Below are 25880 nucleotides of genomic sequence, written 5' to 3'. Positions count from 1 at the left end.
AACGCACAACACCCAGACGAAAGATGTCAACTACCTCAAGCTCATCGTCGGGTATGGTCTGTAGGACCATGTGTCGCACAACTCCTAACCTGGAGGTATTGAACTCCTCATCGACCTCCTCATTAGAAATGAACTCATTGGGATGATGATCATCGTAGTCACCATCTTGATCATAATCCTTAGAGTTCCCCGTATAGAGATTTTGGTTGGGGCACTCCCTAGCAACGTGTCCAATACCTTGACACTTAAAACACCGTACTTGACCACCTATTGATGGTTTTACTCCCAATATACGCTTATCTTTGTTGTCAAACTATTTTGGTGGGTTATTGGGAGGCTTAGAGAGGTTTGTGGATGACTGTAGAGGTCTTCTGAAGCTTCTGTCTCCAATCGAGAAACTATTCTTCAGGAGAAAGGATCTTATGGACTTTTCAATTTCTAAAGCTATTCTAAAGATTTGGGGAACATCATGCACCAAGTGGGGTGCCATGTGTAACTGGATCTCAGAATTAAGTCTTGTCAAGAACATAGACAATATCTACTCCTGATCCTCACGGGTGTGACTCCTAATCTTTAATTCATTGAATTTGGCCATGTACTCCATCACAAACATCTTTCCTTGCCTCAAGGAATTCATGTCATTTTGGAGTTGTAGCCTATAGGTGATAAGCAAGAACTCCCCTTTGAGGCTTTCCTGCATTTCAGCCCAAGTAGACACCGGTTCCTGACCATGATCATATTCCAGGTACTCAAGTTCAGTTCAAAAGTCTTGTGCAGCTCCAGTTAACTTCTTCTTAGCAAACCTGAAACAGACCTCTTCGGACATACCATAAAAATCCAAGTATCGATCTATTTGCCTGATCCAGTTAAGCAGGACTTTGGCATTGATCTGGCCATCATAGGAAGGTACATCTACCTTCACCAGTCTCCTGGCATCGAAGCCTCCATCATATGACTCAAAGTTTTCACCACCTCTGTGTGGGGCATAGTTTCTCTGAGCACGATGCCCACGGGGAGCATGGCCTCTACCCCTACCTACCATGACCATTTCCTAGGACAGGAACCCCTATTCTGCCATCAGCCTCAGAGTAGGCATCATCGTGTTCAAAGTTAGGATGGGGATGTTCATTATGGTTTGGCTACTTGTCAGTGCATGGGATTGATGTTTCCATAGCAGTAAGCCTTTCGGTAAGGGTTGTGAGGTTCTGCTCGAGGGTACGGAGGTTATTAGCTTGCATTTTTCGAGCCTATCTACTCGCACGCAATTTGGCTTGATTTTTCCTAGTTAATTCTTCAAGGTTGGGGGGTGGATCCATGGCTTGATATGACCTATCACTACGAGTGGTCATACACGGGAAGACAATTGGGAGGTCCTAAGATACTTTGTCCCTATAGTGAAATAAAAGAAAGCTAGACTTCTAAACCATGCTCTGATACCAGGTTGATGCAGGACAAACCCTAGAAACTAAGGAATCCCGCAATAGGATAGGACCACAGGTTGTAACACCCTAATATAGGCTTAAAACAAGGGCTAGAATTTACACAACGTTACATTCAACATTAGCAATAAATAACAGAATTTGCCAATAGTAAGATATCACCATAAATAAAATGAATAAACACCTTAAGCCTTAGTAAACAATTATAGCAACAAGTATAGATAATTCTATAAAGCTAGGTAAGAAGATTCAAGGCATTACGTTTAAAGAATCATTAAGCATGCATGACAGCCCACAAAGATTAATAAACCACTAATTAGAAGCACTAGGAATATATTTAATATCATGACAATGCATCCCATTCAAAATAGGTACTGTTTCAGTCTGAAAAGGGTGGAAAAACCATGCAAGCATAAATATAAAATTTTGTTTCAAGGTTAAGAAGGGATAGGCTGTAGGGGTTGAGTTAGGGTTAGGGTTTTCAATGGGACTGGGATGGCTAGTGATAGGCTTAGGATGGGGAAGAAGGGATTTCAATTGGGAGAGATGGAGAGGAATGGTGGTAATGGGGGCTGGGGAATTTTGGCCACAAGGAACAAGAGGGGAAGGGGTTTTGGAAGCAGGGAATGGGAAGGGTATTCACACCAGCAAGGGGGGAGAAAGAGAGAAGGGAAAGGAGAGCTAAGGGGGAGGGGAAGAGAAAGAAAGAGAGAGAGAGAGAGCGATAAGAGAGAGAGTCGTACCTTGAGAGGGAGAGGGAGAATCGTAGAAAGGGGGAGGGAGAAAGCTTTATGCAGCAATCCTCTTCTTCATTCTTCATTCCTCAATAAAAGTGGCTGATTACAACTTAAATAAAAGATAATATATGAATATCCCTAAATACCCTTAACCTAATAAAAACAAAAGAAACTAACAAAATGCTCTTACTTAAGTTATGAGGGCTAAAATGTAACTGCAGAATAAAACAAATAAAAATACTAAATGCCCTTCACTTATTTAACATAAGTACTAAAATAAAAATGATGAAGATAACCCTAGTGTCTAAACAGCCTTGCGCTAACCTGTAGCCTTTGAAATCATCATCGAACCATAACAATTGGCTCCATGGAAGTAGTCTCCTGCGGCTCTGGTAATGGCGCACAAAGGGGGGCATGATGTCCCCATCAGGATTTTAAGTTGAAGAAGAAAACTTTATATCAATGATTAGGTATGTTTACATTTTCAGCTGTTAAAAGGTGAATGAATTGAGGATGTTTGATCTTTCATGCAGTTCCAAAAGTTTCAGGTAATGAATGACTAAGAAAATCTGATCCATGAGAGTGTGAGAATAGCTTGAGTGATCACAAAAATTGAAACTATTTGTTGCACCAGTGAGACTGCATTCAGTTGATTTTCTCGTAGTTGATTCTCTAAGTTTTTTGTAGTGATAGGAGTGGTTGCACCAGTAAGATGGTCCACATGATGGTCATGGAAGTCATGTTTGTAAGTGCTATACCAAATAACAGCCCGCTAATAAGAAACAGGCACGTGGAAGGCAACTTAAGCCGCACGACTCCCAATGCAACGTACAACACTCCTAGTGGGACTTTGATCACTAACATGATCGCATCAGGAACGATCCCTAGACTTGGGGAACACGAAACCCAACCAAAGGGCTAGGTGAGAAGCGTACGAAAGTAGAAATCTTCACCGCCTCGATAATTGTGAGCCCTATATAAGAGGGAGGGGGACCACCGAGAGGGACAATCACTTTTTTGACTCTGACTCTTTCAGCACCCTTCTCTTACTGTTCTACCGGACTGGCTTTGGCATCGGAGAGTCCCCTCTTGGAGTCTGCTCCAGGTCTCTTCAATGCCCTTTGCTTTTTGCAAGTCTCCATGTCATCCAACTACATTTCTGCGGCAACAGTAAACATGGTCATGGCAATTATGTTGATGATTGTGGTGTTGCTAACCATGGCCACCTTCCCTGCACACAGTATTGTCCCCACTTGATCTTTCAATATGGCAAAGGTGTCCGTGGAGGTTAGCCAATGCACATGATTTTTCATGCGACTCATGGGAGATCGACATACAATTCTGATGCTCACGATGGAGTTTAAGATCATGCTTGCATCAGCATGGTCATGTGAATGATGCACCATCGTCCAACATAGATTAGTGCACTGTACTCATGAATCAGATTCACATGAGGCTGAGGTATTCATCCAGTATCGAAGAGTAATGTTACGGTGGGCACACCAGAATGTTATAGAGAGATGCACAAATTTTGCCTTTATCATTTAAAATAAGAGGAAATAAAGTATTCCGCCGGGCTCCGTTAAGTTCATTGATTTCCAATAGGTTTGATTAGCCAGACAATTGGTCATGTCAAATGATCAGGCTAGGAGCTGGGGAGGGTGACTGCTTGAGGATGGTAAAAGGATCGAAGATAGTGTAATTCAAATGAGAGTTGATTTCTAACAATGGGCAAAATTAGAAATTAGAAATATTCTAAACTCATTAGTTAAGTTAGAGTAGTTTTAAACTTGTTTTGGAACCCCAAACATTCATTTTCAAACTTAAGGCACCCCATATGTTCCTTTTTCAAAAATAGGGCACTTCAGATATAATTTACCCTAAAAAACAAATTGAACTCTTATGTATACAAAGTTTTCCAAGAGATTGAAACTCAAAGAAGACATTGAGATGAACAGTAGAAAAAGAATAAGTGAAATAAAATCCTAAGAAACAAACCCAAGTATGAACAAGTTTTTCTAGAGACTACAAAAGATCTTGATATGCCAAATTGCCAAAAAAAATAATTTAAAAATAAAAATTATCATCCCTAAATATGACAAGAAATCTACTTAATTTTTACATGATATTATAAAGATTTCATTTTAAAGTTTGAAAAAATTCCCTTTCCCTTCTGCTTCTCTTTGGCTCTCTTGCAATTAGAGGTGTAAATAAATAATCGAAATCCGTTTTCGTATTTGTGTCCGTATCCGTCTAGCACTATCCGAATCTGTCCGAAAGTTAAATGGATGCGGATACGGATATGTTATAGTTATCCGAAAAGCTATATTTACATGTGGATAAAATATTCAATCCGTATCCGTGTCCGTATCCGTTTAGCACTATTCGAATCCGCCCAAAAACTAATCGGATACAGATATAGCTGATCCGTTTACATCCCTACTTGCAACCAAACCGGACCTAAAGTGAGTGTAGAATCTAACAAATAATGGGCCTATTGAAGTAATCCATTGGGCTAGAGGTCAGCCCCATCATTGAGTCTCTGACATAATAAGTGAATGAATGAATGAATAACTGAATGACAAGTCAGGGCTTAGGCCCACCATTTCCCCCGACACAACCACCACTGGCAAGCGAGGCGCCTAGAGTTGGAGACTCTTTAACAAATATAGGGGGAACTGCCTGCAGCGACTAGTCTCTTTCTCCCTAAATTCCCAATTACCCCTCCCTCCCTCACCCGTGTCTTGGGATAAAGAATTAACAGCAAAACACAGATGAAGTGACGGACTCGATTCTCCACTTGGGGGAGATTTCAATCGCCACCTTGTTACCGCCAACTACTCTCTCTCTTCTCTCTCTCAAAAGTTCCAACTTGGAACAATTCCAAGCTTCGAGGCCAACGAAACGAGGAGAAGAGATTTGCGGAAGTGTTACAGAGAAGGAAGGAACGATTGATTATGCGATCGTTGTGTTGGTGGACAGCCTGCGATGTTGCAGCAGCAGAAGAAGCTCGTTAATGGCCTTGCAAATGACTTGGCAATCGAATCCCCATCACAGGAGAAAGAATGGTCCTCCACTAGGGTTAAAGAATCTTGGAAATACTTGTTACCTCAATAGCGTCCTCCAGTGCTTGACCTACACCCCTCCCCTCGCCAATTTCTGTCTCAAGAATCAACACTCCTCTCTCTGTATATCTCTTTCCCTTCGTTCCTTATCTTTCTGTAGTTTACTGTCCAATTGATTTGGTTATGAATGAATTTACAGGTGATTCGACCTCGGAGGCGGACCGGAAGCGAGATTGTCCCTTCTGCATATTAGAGAAGAGGATAGTACGGTCGCTAAGCATCGACCTTCCTCTTGATGCTCCTAGCAAGATCCAAAGTTGTCTTAGGATTTTTGCCGAGCACTTTCGGTTGGGGAGGCAAGAGGACGCACATGAGTTCCTTCGCTATGTTATTGATGCCTGTCACAACACCTGTCTTCGTCTTAAGAAGCTTCAACAGCAGCAATGTCGAAAGGGGAACGAGTCTTGCAATGGTGCTAGTAATGGTGGTGGTGTCAGCGGCTGTGGTGGCGACACCATTGTTAAGGAGATCTTTGGTGGTGCCTTGCAGAGTCAGGTGAAGTGTCTCTCATGTGGGACGGAGTCTAATAAGACTGATGAGATCATGGATATCAGTTTGGACTTGCTCCAAAGTAATTCCCTCAAGGATGCTATGCAACGGTTCTTCCAGCCGGAGGTCTTGGATGGTAGCAATAAATATAAATGTGAGAAGTAAGTGATTGAGGGTTTGTGTAATTTATGTTATTCCACTTGCTTGTTGAATCTCTTGGCAAGCTCATGACAACTCATGCATTGACAGATGCAAAAAATTGGTGACAGCCAGAAAGCAGATGTCTATTCTCAAAGCGCCTAACGTCCTTGTAATCCAACTCAAGGTATAGGCACTGTTACCTATTATTATTATGGCCACTGGTTTTGCCCTGCTGCTCTTCTTGTTGGCTTTAATTGACATTTTTTATTTTGATTGCAGAGATTTGAGGGTATACTTGGTGGAAAGATTGATCGTTCCATTTCCTTCGAGGAAGATTTGGTGCTCTCAAGCTACATGCGTAAAGCAAGTCAGGTATTCTTAATCAATAAAAATAGATGCTTTTCTACTTCGTTGGTTGGTTATTTTGGATTCGTCACTTTATTTATTTATTTATTTTGATTTGGTTTTGTCCTCACAGATTTGTATGGCATGGAGTGACTTTGATGCATTTTTATTTTGGGTTTTAATAACTCTAAATTGAAAATATTTTTAAGACAAAAGAAGAATCCTCAGTACTCCCGCAGTTGTGGAGGTAGCTCAACTTGTTGAGTTTGCTTATAATATGTTTCTCCGCCTAATTATTTGCCCATATTGGGGGATGGAATGACCATAATTTTCAACCTGAATAAGAAAGTGTGGGCCTACTTGAGTAAATCAGTTTACCTTCAGGGATCCCTGTAGGAGTGATGAAACCGACAAATAATGATACTTGAGCCCCCTTCAAATTTCAGTGTATCAGATCCATGGGACTGGATGTTCCTGGTCCTTTTTCAATAACTGGATGTTCGTGTTGTGGTCACATAATAGTTTAATTATTCAGATCTAGGTCTATTTAGCCAAAATGATTAGGGCAGTTATGGTATCAGAAAATTCAAATATGGGCGGTTATTCCAAAACTGATGAGTCTTATACTCTGTATTTGAGCTTCGAAGCTTGCTTTTGAGCATTTGTCTATTAATCTTCCATTCTATTTGTGGCCCTGGTTTGGAATCCATTTAGTTTTTGTTTGGTAAAAGAATGTGAAACTATTGATAAGAAAAGGAGTTCTCTGTATCATGGACATCCCACTTCAAAGTGGAAAAGTATTTAGAAAATAGCTCCCTAGCTTTTACTGGCATTGCTAAAAGTGATCAATATGAGAGTATTCTATGGAATAAAAACCTGCTTTAGAGGCTATAATGCAGGAGCATAAGGAGCTGCTGATTTTTTTTTTTTTTTTTATCTCCTTTCTTTTATTAGCTAATAATTGGTATTAGTTATTGAAAATACTAGAGCGACCTGCTTTACAACCTATATCCATAAAAGCTTCGTCTGCTAACTCCTTAGATACTCTTTAGAGAACCTCAACTTCATTGATAGCACTTAAAAGTTAGTGATTTGTGTAGAAACGAAAACCTATACATGATGCAGAAAACAAACGGAAAGAGCAACTTAACAACCACAACACAAAGATATACGTGGTTCAGAAAGGTGCTTACATCCATGGAGAGATGAGAGCAGTTTCACTAGCAATGGAGAAAAGTGTTACAAGCTCTCTTCCTCACGTCTCTCTGTGTTTACAAAGAATTCCTATAACCCTAATAACCCCTGTCGCTAGCAATTTAAAGGGAAAACAAAGAGAATTCAAATTTCCCTAGTTACTCCCATGTAACACCTAAAAATTTTCCTCAACAGATCTACAGGCTTTTGCTGACAACCCAAACTACAGAATACTAGACATCAAGCCTCAACAGATTTATTCATTGATGCAGGAAATTATATGCAGCAGTTAATGGCCCAGCTAATAATAGGGATATGGATCAAACTAGACTAACATAGTAGGAATTAATGTAGTCCTAGATAGGTAGGAGACCTACTAGGAGCCAAACAACAGGATCAAATAACAAAAGGGGCTGCTGGTTCGAATGGACAGCACTAGGATTTAGGTCAATTCCTAGGGTTTGGGTTGGATATTGGGAAAGGGGTTTATAGGGTATTAATGGGCAGGTCTAGGGGGTCAATATGGTATAAAAAGGTTAGGATTTGGATGAGTTTTGAAATTCTGTAATTTTGGGCAGAATTGAATTTTAGGGTTTTGGGTTTGGGTTTTAATGGCGCAAGGAGATGAAGGGGTTAGAGTGGGAGTTTGGGGCTGAAACTTGGATCGAGTGTCAACAATGATGTAAGGGATGTATGCTGAAAGTTTGGTTTGAAACTGATGGACAGATTTGGAGTTATGGAGGTTCCCTAGTAGAAGTAGGAGAGAGGGGTAAAACTGTAATTCCAGACAATCGGCTGGGTGGATGGTGCTGAAATTTGAATCGAGTCTCTCTTAGGGTTTGAGGAAGACTTGATCAAATTTTTAACAGATTCAAATGGTTAGATTTGGCTGGGCAGAATTCTCACGAAAATCATCTTGTATGTGACCTTCCAGAAGGAAGAAGAATAGTTGCAGAATTTCTTAATTGTTACAGGTCTTCAATAGCAGCAACTTTGAAGATGAACAATGGGGTCTCCCGATCTTCACAATGCAAGGAGATAACTAGCAACCCTCCCGATCTTCACAATGCAAGGAGTCGATTGGAGATCCACCAATCCCTTCCACCTTGAGATCCACAAGGATATACACTCACAAGAGCAGCAGCAATGGCAGCAGGCATAAAGCTAATTTTTATTAATCAAATTCGTATTCAATGCTGGCCTCCCTTACAAACTTATATAGAAGACTCAAAAATTGACTTAGACACTAAAAAGGAATGGCCTAACCCAATCCTAAACCTATTAGGCAACTTAAACTAACTAGGAAACTAAAATACTAAAAGAAATAGACTCAAAACATGGCTGGACTTATAGAGTCCTAATCCAGCCCAACTTACATCACATGACCACTTAACCAGGTCACATGATTACTTAAATTGAACCAATTGGATGCAACCAATTTGAACCGGTTCAATTAAAAAAACATAAAAATAAACTAAGTATTGGGCTAATCCCGTATGCAACCTATATACCCATATTTAGGCCCATAAAAGTGACCTATTACATTAAAAACCCATGGGATCAAAGGCCCAACATGTATGTAACCCAACCCTAGACTTATTCCTAATAAAAGAAGCCCAGTTAGGTAATAAATCTGCATCAACTCTCCCCTGCTTGAAAAAATTCGTCCTCGAATTTTGCAGTGATGAGGGGGAAACAACTTGTGAGTAGCAGCTTTAACCATTCCCAAACAAAATTCTGGTGAGGCAGGGACATTAAGAATAAAATCTTCAAGGCGTGGAGCTTTCTCTTCGAAGAACCATGGTGGCATAACAAACTCTATGTGTTCCTTTTCTAAATCAACAGCAACTGTAAATGTCTTGTCCATAGAGTCTTCAGTGTTAGTAACCTTCTCATCTAATGCTTGAGACACACGCTCCACCTCTTCAAGAACAACATCTTGAAGGTCATTGTTCTCCTGTGGAATCACCTCTTCATTTCCCTGTATCAGCATAAGGACTTAGGCTCTCTTGAATGAAACCCTTTTGGAGCAGCTCTCCGACATGCTTCTTGAGTTCATCATGCTCTGTAGGATTCATTCTGTAGGCTGGCAAATTTGGTAAAGTAGAACCAGGCACCAAATCAATTACATGCTGAATATTTCTCAGTGGGGGTAACTCGTTTGGCAGCTCCTTTGACACTACATCAGAAAAATCATGCAATAACTCCTTGATGGGCTGTGCTAACTTGGCCTCAGGCTGGGCAGCAACTTGTTGTGTAACCACCTCTAGGATCAGACCTGAATCATGGCTGGTTTGCTCAAATTCCTTCTGTGGTACAGCTAAGACTTTACTCTCACAATCTGTCCCCTTTTGGTTGGTGTGCATAATTTGTCGTTTGCGCATCTCGGAGGATAGATTAAGAGGATTTAGAATGATCTGTTGTTCCTTGTGTTGAAACACACACTGATTTTTTCTTCCATAAATAGCAACATCGTTGTCGTATAACCAGGGTCTTCCCAATAACACATCAGTCATTTGCATTGGGATGATGTCGCACCAAACCTCTTCAGCATAGTGTTGGAGTTGTAAAGGAACATTACACCTTTCATTTACCTCTAATTTGTTGCCATTCAGCAGAGCAACCTTGTAAGGTAGAGGATGCTTTTCACGCTTCAGATTGGCCTTCTGCACATATCTTTTAGAAACCACATTAACACAACTGCCACTATCAACAATAATCTGAGCAGTGCGTTCTCCAGCCTTCATACGAGTATAGAATATGCAGCTATGTCGCCAATCTTCACCTTCAGTTTCAACCATCAATATACGTACTACAACATGTACTCTGTACTCCTCGGGTATCTTCATAATCTTCACCGAAGTCTTCATAGTAATCAGCCCCATCATCAATATCATATGAGGGTAGGGCAAATAAACCTTGTTCATTTGGTGGAGGTGGCAGAACTGGAATGCCATATACATCCATGGCTCTGATACCAATTAATGTAGTCCTAGGTAGGAATAGTCCCTTTAATGTAGTCCTAGATAGGTAGGAGACCTACTAGGAGCCAGTTCAACTAGGATCAATCTGAACAGGTCATCCGAATGGGTGAAACTTGAGTTTTAATGGAGGTAGGGGCAGAATGGGAAATATGAGAATATATTCAAATCAGGCCACAGGAATTAGGTCAAATTTGAATCACTTCCCAAATTAGGGTTAATAGAGGTATGGTGAAAATCTGAGTTCAATTGGATGGCTGGTTTGGTAGATCTAAAAAATCACCTTGTATGTGACCTTCTAGAAGGAAGAAGAATAGTTGCAGAATTTCTTACTTGTTGCAGGTTTTCAATGGTAGCAGCTTAGAAGATGAACAATGGGGTCTCCCGATCTTCACGATGCAAGGAGATAAGTAGCAGCCCTCCCGATCTTCACGATGCAAGGAGTCGATTGGAGATCCACCAATCCTTTCAACCTTGATATTACTCACAAGGCACACTCACGATGGAGCAAAGGCAGCAACAAAGGCAGCAATCATAAAGCTAATTTTTATTAATCAAATTCGTATCAATACATGGCCCCCTTAGAACCTTATATAAAAGACTCAAAATTAGATTTAGACACTAAAAAGGAATGGCCTAACCCAATCCTTAACCTATTAGCTAACTTAAACTGACTAGGAAACTAACATAGACTCAAAATAGAGTTCTAATGACTTAAAAACAACTTAACCTACTTAAAATAAAAGAAGATTCCCTACTAGCCAATAGGATATAAGAACCTCTTAGCCAATAGGATCACTTAACTTAAATTAGACCAATTGAACCAATTGGATGCAACCAATTTAAACCGGTTCAATTAAAAACACAAAAATAAGACTAAGTATTGGGCTAATCCCGTATGCAACCTATATACCCCTAGTTTAGGCTCATTAAAGTGGCCTATTACATAGAAAACCCTTGGGATCAAAGGCCCAACATGTATGTAACCCAACCCTAGACTTATTCCCAATGAAACAAGCCCTATTTGATGATGAATCTGCATCACTAGTACTATGACCTGAAAATAGAAACTAAGAATTAATAAAAAAATAAAAAATAAATAGAAGGAGCTTCTAAAGTAACTGATGTAGGACAGTGTAGGGTTTTGGGTTTTAGGTTTCAGGGCTGAACTACAAATAAAGGTGGCAGGGAGGACATTTTCACATTAGAATTGAATGGGTTCTCAAAAATATTAGAAACTAGGGGGAAAATAAGAATCAGATGCTGTTGTGGGGCTGTACAGTACCTGTGAATAGTAATTTTGATGCAGGAGAAGGAGAAGAAGATACTGAGAATTTTGTTTGCCTCAAACAGATCAGAGTTTTCCCATCAAACGATAGGATAAGAGACCTGTTTCCTTCTCCATAATTCCATAAAACCACTCCATTAATCCCACAAAACTGTAAGGGTGACATCCTTATGTAGACTTGTGTACAGGAAAAATTGAAAGTTCCTAATTACTTTAGGACTCTTAACTCCCTTTCTTAAGGAACAGAAACTCCTACAAAATTCCAAAATTAGTTGAATTGATTCAGATTATTCTTTGATTTAATTATGTATTTCCTTATATATATATATCTATATATATATATATACTTTGTTTGATTTTGAAACTTCAATTTTGCATATGGATTAGAACCCTAGCTTTGAATCTTTTTCCTGGTCGAAGTTGTATTTTCCTATCGACAACCTATCCTAGGTGCTGCTTTAGCTATTTCATTCCCATTGCTTATTTGCTTTCAAGTTTGTCACAATGGTCGGTATTAAATTGGTATCAAACGGCCATTGACACCCCAAACTTTCTTGAATAAATTTCCATCAAGAGTTTAAAAATTTGTTCTGTAGAGTGGAAAAGATTCTTTGTGAAGTGTGTTGTAAAATGAAAGGTAGTACATGTGTGGCAGACCCTTCCTTTGTATTATCCCAAAATTAATTTTGATGTCAAACTTAATATAGAAGAATTCTGTACTGGTACATTCGATACAATGATGTAGCTCAGCATGTTCGAAAATCGAATGGCCGTTGAATTGTTCCGGCCTGGGGATCTCAACAGGAAATTGAAATGTAGATAGAGGATGATTATATTAACGGTGTGATGGAGGCTTTTAAGTCCAGTGTTAGGTCTTGGGTTCAAGTTATGGTGCTTATAATACATTTTAGACGCAATAACCAACATCTATTAGGTCTTTGGGTTGCCTGTCTGGATTAACCTGTCCAATCTGCTGTTCCAGCTGTTGGACTGGCACTCCGTTGACAAGTCAACAGTCAAAGGGCTTTGCAACATTGTAACTATGACCTAGGCCTCCTTCCCACCCCCTGCCCCCCCCCCCCCCACAAAAAAAAAGTTTCGCATTCCATGAAGGCTTTCATTATTGAATCTATTATCCATTATATTTAACTGTTCAGATTCTCTCTGTAATAGGTTTAGCTCTAAGACCGCCTTTAATCAAATTTTGTTATACTAAATCTTGGTAAGGTAGATTCTACTATTATTGCTATTATTATTTTTCCTTTTGTGTTGGTGCATTCTCTACACTATGGGCAAAGTTCGAGGTCTCGGTTTTTCGACCTGGTTTCGGTCAGGCTCGAAACTGAGTTGTCTTGGCCGAGATCCGAAATCTTGGCTGAGTTGGTGCATTTTTTTTCTTCCGGCCCCTAGTTTCGGTGGCCACATGACCTAATCAGGCCATGAAAGTTGTAAGATAGCCTATTTTAGGCCCTATAAACATAATAGAACCCTTAAATTTTTTAAAACTAACTCCAAATGGATGTTTGACTTTTGACCTATGGTTGGTAGTCTACGCTGTATATATACAGTGATATGACCTATCTCATACAATCTTTAGTATTAGAATACATATAATTCAAGTAAAAAAACCTAAATAAGCATTAGGAATGAAAAGACATGAAATTATAAACCATTAAATAAATCATCATTAAACATTATTTGTTACAAAGAGTGACACATATAAGACTAAGAGTGAACAATACAAGCAACAATGTTATTGAGTCACGTGGTATTGGAATGAGTGCCGGGCTGGATCAAAACCACTAGAATGTTGCTGATGCTGAATTGCCTCCGACTGAATCACAAAAGCTGGCCATATCATAGTATAGCGGAAGAAACCCTCGAAGTCGTCCATGACAGACCTATAGATGGAATCGTCAATGTACTCGAGGTACCCTAACCTAGGTATATATCTCTGCACCATGCAAAACTCGAGCGAGAGCCACTACTACTGGATGGTGCATGTGGAATTGGAACCGGCATGTATGGCTGGGGCGCTGGGCATAGTTGTCATGGCGTCGCCATGGCGTCCTGGCGCTGGAGAGGGTTGCATGGCGACCCTCTTTGATTTCTTCTTCCTGTCTTCGATTTCTTCTTCGATTTCTGAATTTTCTTCTTAAAACTTGAGAAACAATAGAGAAAAAATAAAACATGGTTTGAGTATACATCTATTAACACATTAAAAATAGTGAAAATAAAAAATAAAACATGGTCGACATGCTCGCCATGGCAACGCCATGGCGGGCGACATGTCAATATATCGACGTGACAGCCCTCCACCGACTTGGATCGCCGTGACAACTATGGCGTTGGGAAGTGGGAACCCGAAGTTGCTGTCCACAAAACCTGACTCGGTGTGTGACTGACCCTCATACTCAGAGACACATGGTAATGCTGATGAAGCGCCAACATCTCCGCACTGACAATAACTAGTATAGTGACTATAGTCGGAACCGGTGCTACTCGTGCCATATGGCCTATATCCATATGATGGTGTATGTCACTGCTCCCCACCTCCATCATAGGTGTCACGACGTCTAGGTGACCCAAGGCATTGGAGAGGGTCGAAAATCAAGGCTACCAAGGCGCCTGGAAGCCTAGGCGATGCCTTGACAACTATGCCCTCCATACTATACCTTTGAGACTATCAGTCAAGCTCTTGACACTGATGTCCATGGACTCCAGTGTATCATCCTACTGCTCAGGTGGTGGTACGAATACGCGACGTGGGCCTCTTGAGTAGCCTGCAGTCCCTGCACGTGTGTAAGCACGTGCACCGTGGTCATCATCTTGTGTGGCATGAGTATATTGAGTCTTGCCTGTAAAGCGCACCAGCTCTGGCACTGGCTTAAGATGGTACTGGTACCTCTTGTGCAACCCCCCATCACCATCAGCATCAGCATCATCATCATCACCATCACTGCCATCACTACCATCACTGGAATGCGACCACTCGGGGTCCTCATCATCCCTACAAGCTTGAGACTCAAAAGGTTGCATTGTCTGTGAATGCACACGGCCCTCGGGAGATGGCATATACTCGTCTACATCGGTACCCATTTGACTAGCTATCTCCGGGTCGGGCCTACCCCCAGCTTGATCCATAACAGGCTCACCTCGATCCTTCACCCACTGGTATAGGAGATCCTCACCATCATCTGAGTCAATCTGAAAAATGTTGGCAAGCTCATCAAGCTCCATATGTCCCCCATTGAGGCTTCAATGTGTTTATATACTCATCAAGCTCTTTCTTTTGTTGGGGCAAATAGACATTCATCAATTCCCATGGAGTGGGCCCTTTCACTCCTGGGCCAGCCCTCCCTGTAATGTCAAGCATGGCCTGGTAGTATGTTCCCTGAGCAGCATTAGCTGGTATGCTGTGAAAGAAAGAATAAGAACTTGGAAACAACATCACCAAGTTTTGATTTCATATTACCCCAGGCTTGCTTTATAGTTCTCTGTCTGGTCTCCTGGTGCCTGTATACTGTAGGATCCTGCTGAAGAACCACAATGGGATCATCATCTGGGGATGGGAGTGCCAGTGCCCTCACACTCTGGGATCTCCTGAATGGCAAATCCTACTGCATTTGCTTCTTCCTCCTCTACCCAGCTGGTATTACATCTGATTCAACTTTTATAGAACCAGAGCCACCCACTCCTTTCCCCATCTCTGCTGCACTAACCCTCTCCATCTGATGTGAGAGTCAGCTCTCTCCTGGCCTGCTGGAACTCCATAGACTCTGACTGTGTTTCAAAATACTCAGGCCTGTAATCACTGTCAGAGTAATCAGATGCAGCTCCTGCTCGTGCGTGTCGCTCTAAGACTGCCTCATCAAACTCTTCTTCTGCCCTTTGCTTTTCTACCCTATTTAGTCTTCCTCCCTTTAAGTGTTTAGACATGGCCTGCTGCACCTCATAAGGAACTTGGCAGAATTTGGCCACATCACAGTAACCACCAGACAAATGCTGCTTCAATCTAGTAGCCCTCCAGAATTTAGCACCTTCAGACAATACCTAGACCTTGACTTTTTCTTGTCATTTCCTACAGGTTCTCCATGGTTGCATGCTATCTCTCTGTCCACCTTCAGCCATTGTGCAACAATCTTACACTTTTTTACACTGTTACATATAAAAAAGCATACATTATTAGCTATTCAACAGCATTTCAAACTCTAAAACTACCATATAGCTAATTCCTATTTTCCCCTAGCTCTTGTATTTTTTCTTAAAAAATTATAAAATTTATAATTTCTTTTAGAAAGAATAATATCATAATTTATGAAAACATATAATGGAATGAGATCATTTGCAATGTGAAATACATCAACAATGCTTTCAGTAATTTTAAAGAATTTTCAAACTAAAGACTAAACAGAATTGTCCCCCTATTTTTCATAATTTACTGTGATTATTTAAAACAATTTGAAAATTACAGAAATTATAATAAATAATTTGAAGACTGAAAGAAAGGACACCGTGAGGCCGTAGATCGACAAATGGTGTCCAACATATATATAGGTGGCCTCCAAACAGTTTGTATAAACCTTTTTTTTTTTTTTTTAAACTATTTTTGCAAGAAAATCATTTTATTTTTGCAGAAAACTAAAAAACATTTTAAAACTGAAAAAACAAACTCAGTCCATGAAGTCATAGATCAGGAAAGCATGTTCAACATATAAACTATTGAACAACAATAAGCAAGTATACATCATATTTTTTTATTTGCAAAAAACACTTTTGGGGAATAGTGTATTACCTTTAACTTGAAATGTCCTCCAAATGATGTTGATGTGCGGTAAATCTCCTCAAATGTTGTTGTTTAACAACAAATTTAGTGGATACAAGCAAGATTTGTGGGTTTTTGGTCAAAAATTGAGCATTTGGGGGGTTTTTTGGGGGAGAACAGTAGAAACTCACCAAGAGCTTACGAGATTTCAACTTGTCTCGTTGAAATGAGACCCTTTATAAGGTGCCTTTGTACCAGTTTCGGCTGAAACGAAATTTCGTACCGAAATTTCACGGAGATGCCGAAATTTCGGCCGAGAAAATGCATTCTCCCTATTTCGCACCCCATCTCGTCTCAACCCTTGTCAAAACTGAGTCAAATGCCGAGATCTCGGCGAAACCTCAAACCATGGCTATGGCCATATGTGGAGATTGAAGGCCTTATGTAACGCCCCCAGAACCACCCTAGCGGTTTAGGGACATTTATGGTCCACAAAATCGTTTATGTCAAGGAGATATGAACCGGAGTAGAACCAAAACACAAACACATGTGTAAAATATATAGATTAAGACTTCAACTAAAGTAGGGTAATTAAACTAAGCTATTACAACTTCCAAATTAAACTTAAAATTCTTAAATAAAGGTTACAATCTCCAAAATTAAATTAAACTTAAACAAATTATAAGTTCTTCTAAAATTGAAAGAAAGTGTAAAGTTTATAATAGTAGTTGTCCTCTTCTAATCTAAATGCTTCGTCCTCTTGGACTTCCTCCTCTAGTACATCCTCACATCCAGGTTCGCATTCATAAAGTTGTTCATATGAAAAGTGGTGAGAGTAAACTTCGGAAAAAGCTTAGCAAGTAAATCCACAACGACTATACAGGTGTGAAAAACATGCGCAAGTAATACAAAATGTAAAGACATACAATATTATGTATATATAGATCCGAAAAAAAAACAAAACAAAATGATCATAACCATATTTGCTTATCACCACTACCGTAATGAAAAGTATATATGACAACGATCAACAAAAGATATATCGAAAGAACGTAAAATAATTAACACATCACTCCCTAATGGACTAGTGTGAACTAGTTACCATACACTGATCAAGGCCCTCATGATAGCGGCGTATGAACTCCAACTATGATCAACTACAACACCACTGCCCCCTCTCAACATTAAGAAACTAATGGAGAAACTAGTGACCAAACTTGCCCCAGACCGAGTCAGAGCCCCCGAAGGTTTTACTAGCAATGCCCTCCTGGAGAGTTTTTTATCATCACCCCTCTTTCTAGTAGTCCATATAGCTCCAATAAGGGTAAGCCCGTAGGCCAAAAACTCGCCAACTTATCCTTACCCCAACATATTCACCAATGCCAGTAAGGTAAACGACAAAAATAACAATCAAGGGTTTGCTTATAATTTAAAGCTATACATCCAAGTTCGGAACTTAGGGTTAGCAACTCCCCAATTCCACCCTAACACATGCTATTGAAAAGAATAAAAATAAAGTGTGAAAACAGTAATTTTCATCAACATATCAATACATAAAGTGAAGAACAATAATAGGGAAGATTGGGCAAAATCTTCACAATCACTTATCCAACAATAACATCAATGAAAATTAAAAGTAAACCTTAAACAAAATTCGATTTTTATACATCATCCAAAAACATCATGCATTAGGTTATAATCATGAAGAATCATTCATAGACCTTCATCATACTATCAACAAATAAACATTTGATTCATTAGTCTATAAACATGACATTATTAAAAATTCTGCACACACATATGAAAATTAAATCATAAGGAAATCACCATTCCTTGCAAGCAATCATGTGTGAACAATTTATTTGAGTAAAAGCATGAATGAAATATATTTTTGACATGATAAATCTCAATCTAACACTAAATTCCAGATTTAAAATAATGTTTCAAAACAAATTTTATATGTAAGGAAAATATCAAGTATAATGGTTGAAGATCTACTCACCTTGTGCGAAGCAACTAGGGTTTCTATAAGTGACCTCAAATCAATGCTTCAATGATGTTGATATATCTCTTCCTAATTCAGAATCACTTTAATGGAGTCCTATGATTAAGGTAATGATGAAATCAACATCAAGGTATTGCTCAAACTAGGATTTGGGAAACACAGATTTTTGACAGAATGACATACCTTCAGTAAATCAGCGATATCTCTCTGCTCAGATCTCCGTTTGGGCTGATTCAGGTTGGGTTGCGAAGATAAGAGATGAGGCTACGTTTTATCGTGAAATAAGATTTTCCCAATTCGGCTTCGAAAAGGGTCGAAATTGGACGTCAAGCGGCTGGTTTTGTACAGTCCGAATCTCCTTCTCCTTTCTTCTTTTTCTTCTTCTTCTTTTCTTCCTCTCTATAGTCCACGAATTTTCTTCTCTTCCTCTCTCTCTCTCTCTCTCTCTCAAATTTATGATAAAGGGAAGGAGATGAGAAGAATTCTATTTAGTCTCTAACTAGATCTCTTTACTTTTCCTCCAATGAAAATATTTTAAAAAGAATCTTGACTTAAGATTCTTAAATTAAAATTTTAGATTAGGTAGTTTAATTTTAGCTAAATTCCTTTTTTTTTGGGTTTTATTTTGTGAAGATTTTCTTTCTCCAAGATTGAGTTTCCAGCCAATTGGAGATTGCCACCTCACATTTCCTTATTAATCCATAATACTTTCATAGCTAAAATCTAAGACCTCCCAAGTTAGAATCGTGGAAGCTCCTTCTAAGCCCTATAAAATTATAAAAAAAAATAAAATATTTAATTGCACCTCTAAAGAGTAGAACCTTGGGCCTCTAACAAATTGAATTAAATGTCTAAGCACTAGGCTAGGTTACTAACTATGAATTATTTTTCAAATCAAATTATATATGTTTTAAATAAAATCTTAATTCTACACTTAGGCAAGGAATAATTCAAAATGAGGGTGTTACACTAGGGCACACTACTTACCATGCAAGCATGTGTGCACCTCCAGCTAGGTTGAGTTCTTACATTTCAGCTTCCCCTAATCCTGCATTAGGTAAAAAGACCAAATTACCCCTAGGCCAAAATCAGGATATTATACCTTAATTTTTAGAACCTTAATGATGTCCTTATTGGCTTCGGGCCTTGTTCTTCATTCTAGGAATTTGATCAATTCCAGCCCTTTGTGTCATGAAAATTTAAATGGCACTGTAAAACCTTTTTCTTCTCCCTTGTTTTACTCCACCAGTACTGGCCAGCCTACTTAGTTCCTTAAATTCTTTTATTTCTTTATAAAATAGTTGAGCTTAATTCCATATTTATCTTCTCAAAAAGGGCAAAAACCCTAAAATAATTTTTTTTGGATAGGTAGGGCCCCAAGGAGAGTTGAACTCATGACTCTTAATTATGAAGTGTTGATCTTTGCCAACTGAGCTAACCCCCTTGGGGTTCTAAAATAAAATTTTGATCAAATCTTAATCCTTGTTTATACACGTGCATCTTTAAGTAGCATTTATAAATTAAAAGTTAAAACCCTGTCTGCCCAGGGTGGCTTAGAGACTGATGATAAAGAAAGTGATCATGGGAAAGTAGAATGATACCTGCCCCTGGTTATAAAGCAAGTAACTTTATCACGGGAAGTGGTAATTTCTCTGGAGTTGATATCCTACTGAATACAACTTAATGTGGTGATTACTAGATACAAATTATTGCTGTGAAGTATGAAAAAATTGATTGATGGAATGAATGTTTTTTGAGTGGATGCAATATGAACCATTTCAAGTATGATAATTATAGGGAAGAGGAAATTATGAGTGTGGGTTACAAAAAGAAGTGTGGAGATTTGAGAATTGTTAACAGGATCAGAATTAGAGCTGAATACTTGGATAGTCTAAGATAGACCCCAAGCTATGTATTTATAATAAAGAGTCAAAAAAATACATGGATAGAATTGTCCCTAACATAGCCGACATGGCTGTACACAAAATAAAAGAAGTAAAAAGTGGGGGTATTCTGGCCTATACAATCAAATACTCCCCCTCAAGTTGATGCATATATGGCATACATGCCCAACATGACTAAAATAGGATGAAACCCTTAGTGAACACATCGGCTAACTGATCAGCGGACTTCACAAAGGGAACATAGATGAGTCCGGCTTCGAGCTTCTCCTTGATGAAATGTCGGTCAAGCTCCACATGCTTAGTACGATCATGCTGGACAGGGTTATGAGTAATGCTAATGGCCGCTTAGGCATCATGGGAAGATGGACTGCAATACTAATATCCTGCAACAATCCTCTAAGCCACAAAAGTTCACAGATTCCTTGTGCCATCGCACATATAGTATAAGATTTCGCGATATATCGGTATCTCGAGCTTACCGAGATATACGAAATATCCCAAAATTTTTGAAATTTTGTCGAAATACTGCATTTTTTCTGCCATATTTCGGCAGTCCATCTCGGTGGGTTTTTGGCCATATCAAAGGCTGATACTTCATGGACACCCTTATTTAAGCTAAATAAACACATTTAAACCTTAATATTGCAAAAAAAAAAAAAAAAAAAGAACTCAAAGTGGTGTTTTGGGTTTGCACCGTTGATTGACAGTATACGGTCGGCGACCCTAATGTATAAATAGTTAAATAGACATTGATTAGGCAGTAAAAGACATAAAAGAAATTTAAACAAACTAATGAAAACTCATAAGACATAAGTCATAAAATACATATGTAAAAAATATAAGTCAATTTTTAAAATCAGAAAATAAAAAATATAAAAAACATATGTAAAAAAAATTTCGACACCATGAGGTTGTAGATCGGCCTCCGGTGTCTAACATATAAATATTTCATCATCATCCAACAACTCTTGAACATAGTAATTTCAAAAAATTTAGTTTAAAATAAAAAGGATTTACCTTCAATAGTGAAAAACCCTTGGAGGATGTGCTTAGATGAAGCTCCAACGTGTTTCCGGGGACAATCCGTAAAAAATGAGCTTCAACAAGGCTTGGATGATGCTTGGAAGATAGGAAGAAGAGCAAAAAATGAAGAACTTTGAGCATTCAGCAGGTCTCAGTCGATATATCGACTGAGACTTGCGAAATATGGCATTTAAAACAAGTGTCACTTGACACTTCAAGTCAAAAAACAGTATTTCGACGATATTTCATGAGTCTACGAAATATCGTCGAGTTTTGATACTTTTTCATTTCGAGCTTCCATTTCGTCTCGGTGGGCTCGAAATATCCGAAATATTTCGATATATCGCCAATATATCGCGAAATCTTTTACCATGATCGCACGGAACTCTGCTTCAACACTGGATCTTACCACAACATTCTGCTTTTTGCTACGCCATGTGATAAGGTTTCCACCCACAAAAGAACAATATCCAGAAATGGATTTTCTGTCATTAGAGCCAGCCCAATCGGCATCAGTGTAAGCTTCAACTTTTAGATGGCCATTGGGAGATAAAAATATTCCGTTTCTTGGAGCAGACTTCAAATATCTCAAGATGCGAAGAACTGCCTCCATACTAAGGATCATGTATAAACTGGCTTACCAAACTCATGTCAATGGCTATGTCTGGTCGTGTATGAGATAGGTAGATCAGTTTGTCCACCAATCGTTGATAACGACCTTTGTCAACAGGTTCACCTTCTTTCTCCTTGAGTCTTGTAGTAGCCTCCATGGGAGTATCTAAAGGATGACACCCTAACAGCCCAGTCTTAGACAATAGATCTAGGATATATTTTCTTTGAGAAAGAAAGATGTCCTTTGAAGATCGAGCAACCTCTATCCCTAGAAAATATTTTAGAGTTCCCATATCCTTTATTTCAAACTCACGGCCAAGGAAGAGCTTTAATGTGTTGATCTCATCGTCATTATTTCCGGTCACTACAATATCATCAACATAGACTATGAGGATGGTTACCTTATCACCAACTCGTTTGATGAACAAGGTATGATCATGGTACTAAATCTCGTTTTGTTTCGGTGTTTCGGTCTGACCGAAATTTCCGAGATACCGAAATTTCATCGAAATCTCGGTCGAAATATGGTATTTTTCTATGGGTGTAAAATGCCAAAAATGTCCGAGATTTCCGAAATTTTCGAAACGAGATGACCGAAATTACCGAGATTTCCGAAATTTCCGAAACGAGATGACCGAAATTTCCGAAATTTCATCGAAATTTTTGAAATATTCGAAATATTGCATTTTTTCATTTCGGACTTGCGTTTCGTTTCGGACAGGTCGAGGTACTCGAAATATTCGATATCTCGATCGAAATTTCGCTAGTTTTAGTACTATGGGTATGATCAGCATTGCTTTGCTTGTATCCCATAAAAACCATAGCCTTGTGAAATCTACCGAACCAAGCTCTAGGTGACTGCTTCAACCCATAGAGAACACGCTTCAATTTACAATGCTTGCCCCTGGTGGTACCATCAGAGAAACCCGGTGGAATGTCCATATACACCTCTTCCTCTAGTTCTCTATGGAGGAAGGCATTCTTCACATCCAATTGTTGAAGATCCCATCCAAGATTCACTGCACACGATAACAATACTCTTACAGTGTTGAGTTTTGCTACTGGTGTGAAGGTCTCCTGGTAGTTAACTCCATATGTTTGAGTAAAGCCCTTTGCAACCAGACGTGCTTTGTATCGATCCACTGTTCCATCTGCCTTTTGTTTGACCACAAACACCCATTTACACCCCATTGGTTTTTTCCCTGAAGGAAGAGCCACAAGATCTCACATATTATTTTTTTTGCAATGCTCTCATTTCTTCTAACGTTGCTGCCTTCCACTTTCCATCTGTAGATGCTTCCTGTCAATTTTTAGGAATGAAAATAGAAGAAAGAGAAGATACAAATGCACGAAAGGAAGGAGAAAGAGAATTATAAGAAACAAACCGAGATATGGGATGCTGAGTACAAGTCCTAGTACCTTTGCAATGAGCAATAGGTAGGTCGGAAGAAGAGGTCTTACTAGGAGGAGAAGGATCTGGATCTTGAGTCGGCAACTGGATGGGTATTGGTGCTACAGTGGATTGAAGCTACCCTTTTTTGGAACATCTTTTTTGATAGGTGATAATTTTTAAGTTGTCTATTCTCTTATGGAATTCACCAATGGTTCTCTGGACTGGAGTCAGCTCCCCCTGAGTAGGTACATCACCACTACTAATTTCCATGGCCTGTAAACGATATCCCTCGGATGAAGGGGCAGCAGCCAAAGGGGGTTGGGCAGCAGCCAAAAGAGGCTGGACAACAGCCAAGGGAGGCTGGGCAGTAGTCAAAGTGGATAAAAGAGGAGGAGCCTCAAGAGTAACCTCAAAAGTCAACACATCTTCACTAGAACTCTCCCTCTGAAGAGGTGGTGAAGAATAATATGGAAGACTTTCATGAAAAATAACATCCATACTGACTAAAGTACGACGAGAAGGGGGATGCAACCCAAAAAAATACACTGTAACCCCCGAGGTTCAAGTTTGCCAGGAGATTTAATATCTCTAGCATAACACACACAGCCAAACACTATGGGGGAAACCATAAAGGAGGAATCCCCAAGTAAAATTGCAGCCGGACTACGAGAGTCAAGAACTCAAGAAGGCAACCTATTAATAAGATAGGCTGCAGCGAGAATAGCATCCCCCCAATATTGGGAGGGAACATGACGAGCAAACATCAAAGCTCTGGCCACTTCTAATAAGTGGCGGTTTTTCCTTTCAGCCACACCATTCTGGGCTGGGGTATGCACATAGCTAATCTGGTGAATAATGCCATGATCAGCCAAATATTTTTGAAATTGAGTTTTTTTATACCGGTTCCATTATTACTGCTCAAAATTTTTAGAGTAGCCTGGAATTGAGTTTGGACCATTTTATGAAAATGCTGAAAACATGAAAAAACCTTATTTTTTGTGTGCATAAGATATACCCATGTTTTCCTAGAATGACAGTCAATAAAAGAAATAAACCAACGATGACCAGAAAGAGAAGTTTTACGACTAGGGCCCCAAACATCAGAATGCTCCAAATGAAAACAAGAAGAACTCATTTTATTTGAAATAGAATAAGTTGAACGTGTCTGTTTGGCCAGAACACAAGCCTCACAAAAGAAATTATTTTTATCACAACCTTTTACTGAAGAAGGAAATAAATAAGATAACGTGCCTAATGGGGGGTGACCTAATCTAGAGTGCCATTGGTAAAGTTCCGAAGAGATGAAGGAGTTCTGGTGGAGTGGAGGAGGTGTTGTTGGTGGAGAAAGACGACCATCATCAAGTAGGTACAATCCACCTTGCAATTTACCACATCCTATCATCTTCCTTGCCACTAGATCCTGAAAAACATTGGGAAGGAAAAAAAGTTACTTTGCAATTAAGATCACGAGTAAGACTACTAATAGAAAGGAGGTTAGTAGCAAAATTAGGAATATGTAAAACAGAAGACAAAGTAAGAGAGGAAGTGCAGTTGATGATTCTCTTACCAGAGATGGAGCAAAGGGAATCATCAGCTAGCGATGGAAAAGGCTAAAGGAACTAGTTATGTGATATGTAGCTCCAGAATCTATGATCCGAGGATGGGAAACTACTGAAGCACAATGACCACCAAATGAAATACCTGACCGGGTAAAGTTTGAACCTGAAGGAGTAGAAGAATTGGCAGTAGCGGATGTAGTAAAGGTAGCAGCAGTGGAAGGCCTTAGCACACATAGGAACAAGGTACTAAAACTCGGGTCTCGGTACCAACTTGGCCCTTGGAAAAACCGCGTCGAGTCGAGATCTCGCCAAGATCTCGCCGAGTTGGTGCATTTTTTTTTTCCGACTTGAAGCCTCAACTTGGTGGGTTTTAGACCTAGTTTGGGTATGAAACTTGGTATTCAGCCTATTTTTGGCAATTTAAACACAATGGTACTATCAGATTTTGCAAAAACAAAGTCTAAATTTGAGTTTCAATTTGGACCATAGGTTGGTAGGCAATGACATACTAAAATACCCTACTCTACACATAATTTAGTAATAGAAAGCAAGCAAAACATTCAATTAATAGCTAAACAACTTAAATAATAATTAGAAATGTTAAAGTGATACATCAAGCTGTTTAACTGTTGGTTGAACCGTGGGTTAGAGAGTGGGAAGAAAATAATAGAATTGCTTTATTTAATGAGAGAAAGACCCCCTCTATTATATAAGTTACAACTTACATAAGCTAGGCGATGTGGGACTAAACCCACACAACCAACTAAACACTTAATAACATAAAATACCCCCAAAAGGACCAGAATATCCCCACGGCATTCTGGAGTACATCATTCTAATACTCCCCCTCAAGCTGGATTGTACAAATAAGAAAGAAGGA

The 25880-nt window shown here is 39.3% G+C and overlaps 1 protein-coding gene across 3 annotated transcripts in view; it reads left to right on the top strand.

Moving 5' to 3' along the window:
• Positions 1 to 4903: 4903 nt before the first annotated feature.
• The window catches only part of LOC122640453 (ubiquitin carboxyl-terminal hydrolase 25-like), a 73482-nt gene continuing 52505 nt past the window's right edge, over positions 4904 to 25880 (top strand). For all 3 annotated transcript variants that reach the window (XR_006329661.1, XM_043833659.1, XM_043833658.1), the window contains exons 1-4: positions 4904 to 5364; positions 5441 to 5951; positions 6040 to 6115; positions 6211 to 6303. Coding sequence is in view for 2 of the 3 variants with exons in the window: in XM_043833659.1 (XP_043689594.1) it covers positions 5193 to 5364; positions 5441 to 5951; positions 6040 to 6115; positions 6211 to 6303 (852 nt within the window). In the remaining variant the exon portion in view is untranslated. The remainder of the gene's footprint in view (positions 5365 to 5440; positions 5952 to 6039; positions 6116 to 6210; positions 6304 to 25880) is intronic.

The sequence above is a fragment of the Telopea speciosissima genome, chromosome 9 (genome assembly GCF_018873765.1).
Source record: "Telopea speciosissima isolate NSW1024214 ecotype Mountain lineage chromosome 9, Tspe_v1, whole genome shotgun sequence".
NCBI lineage: Eukaryota > Viridiplantae > Streptophyta > Magnoliopsida > Proteales > Proteaceae > Telopea > Telopea speciosissima.
The sequence above is the reverse complement of the archived record's forward strand: the minus strand, read 5'-3'. Positions and strand labels throughout refer to the sequence as shown.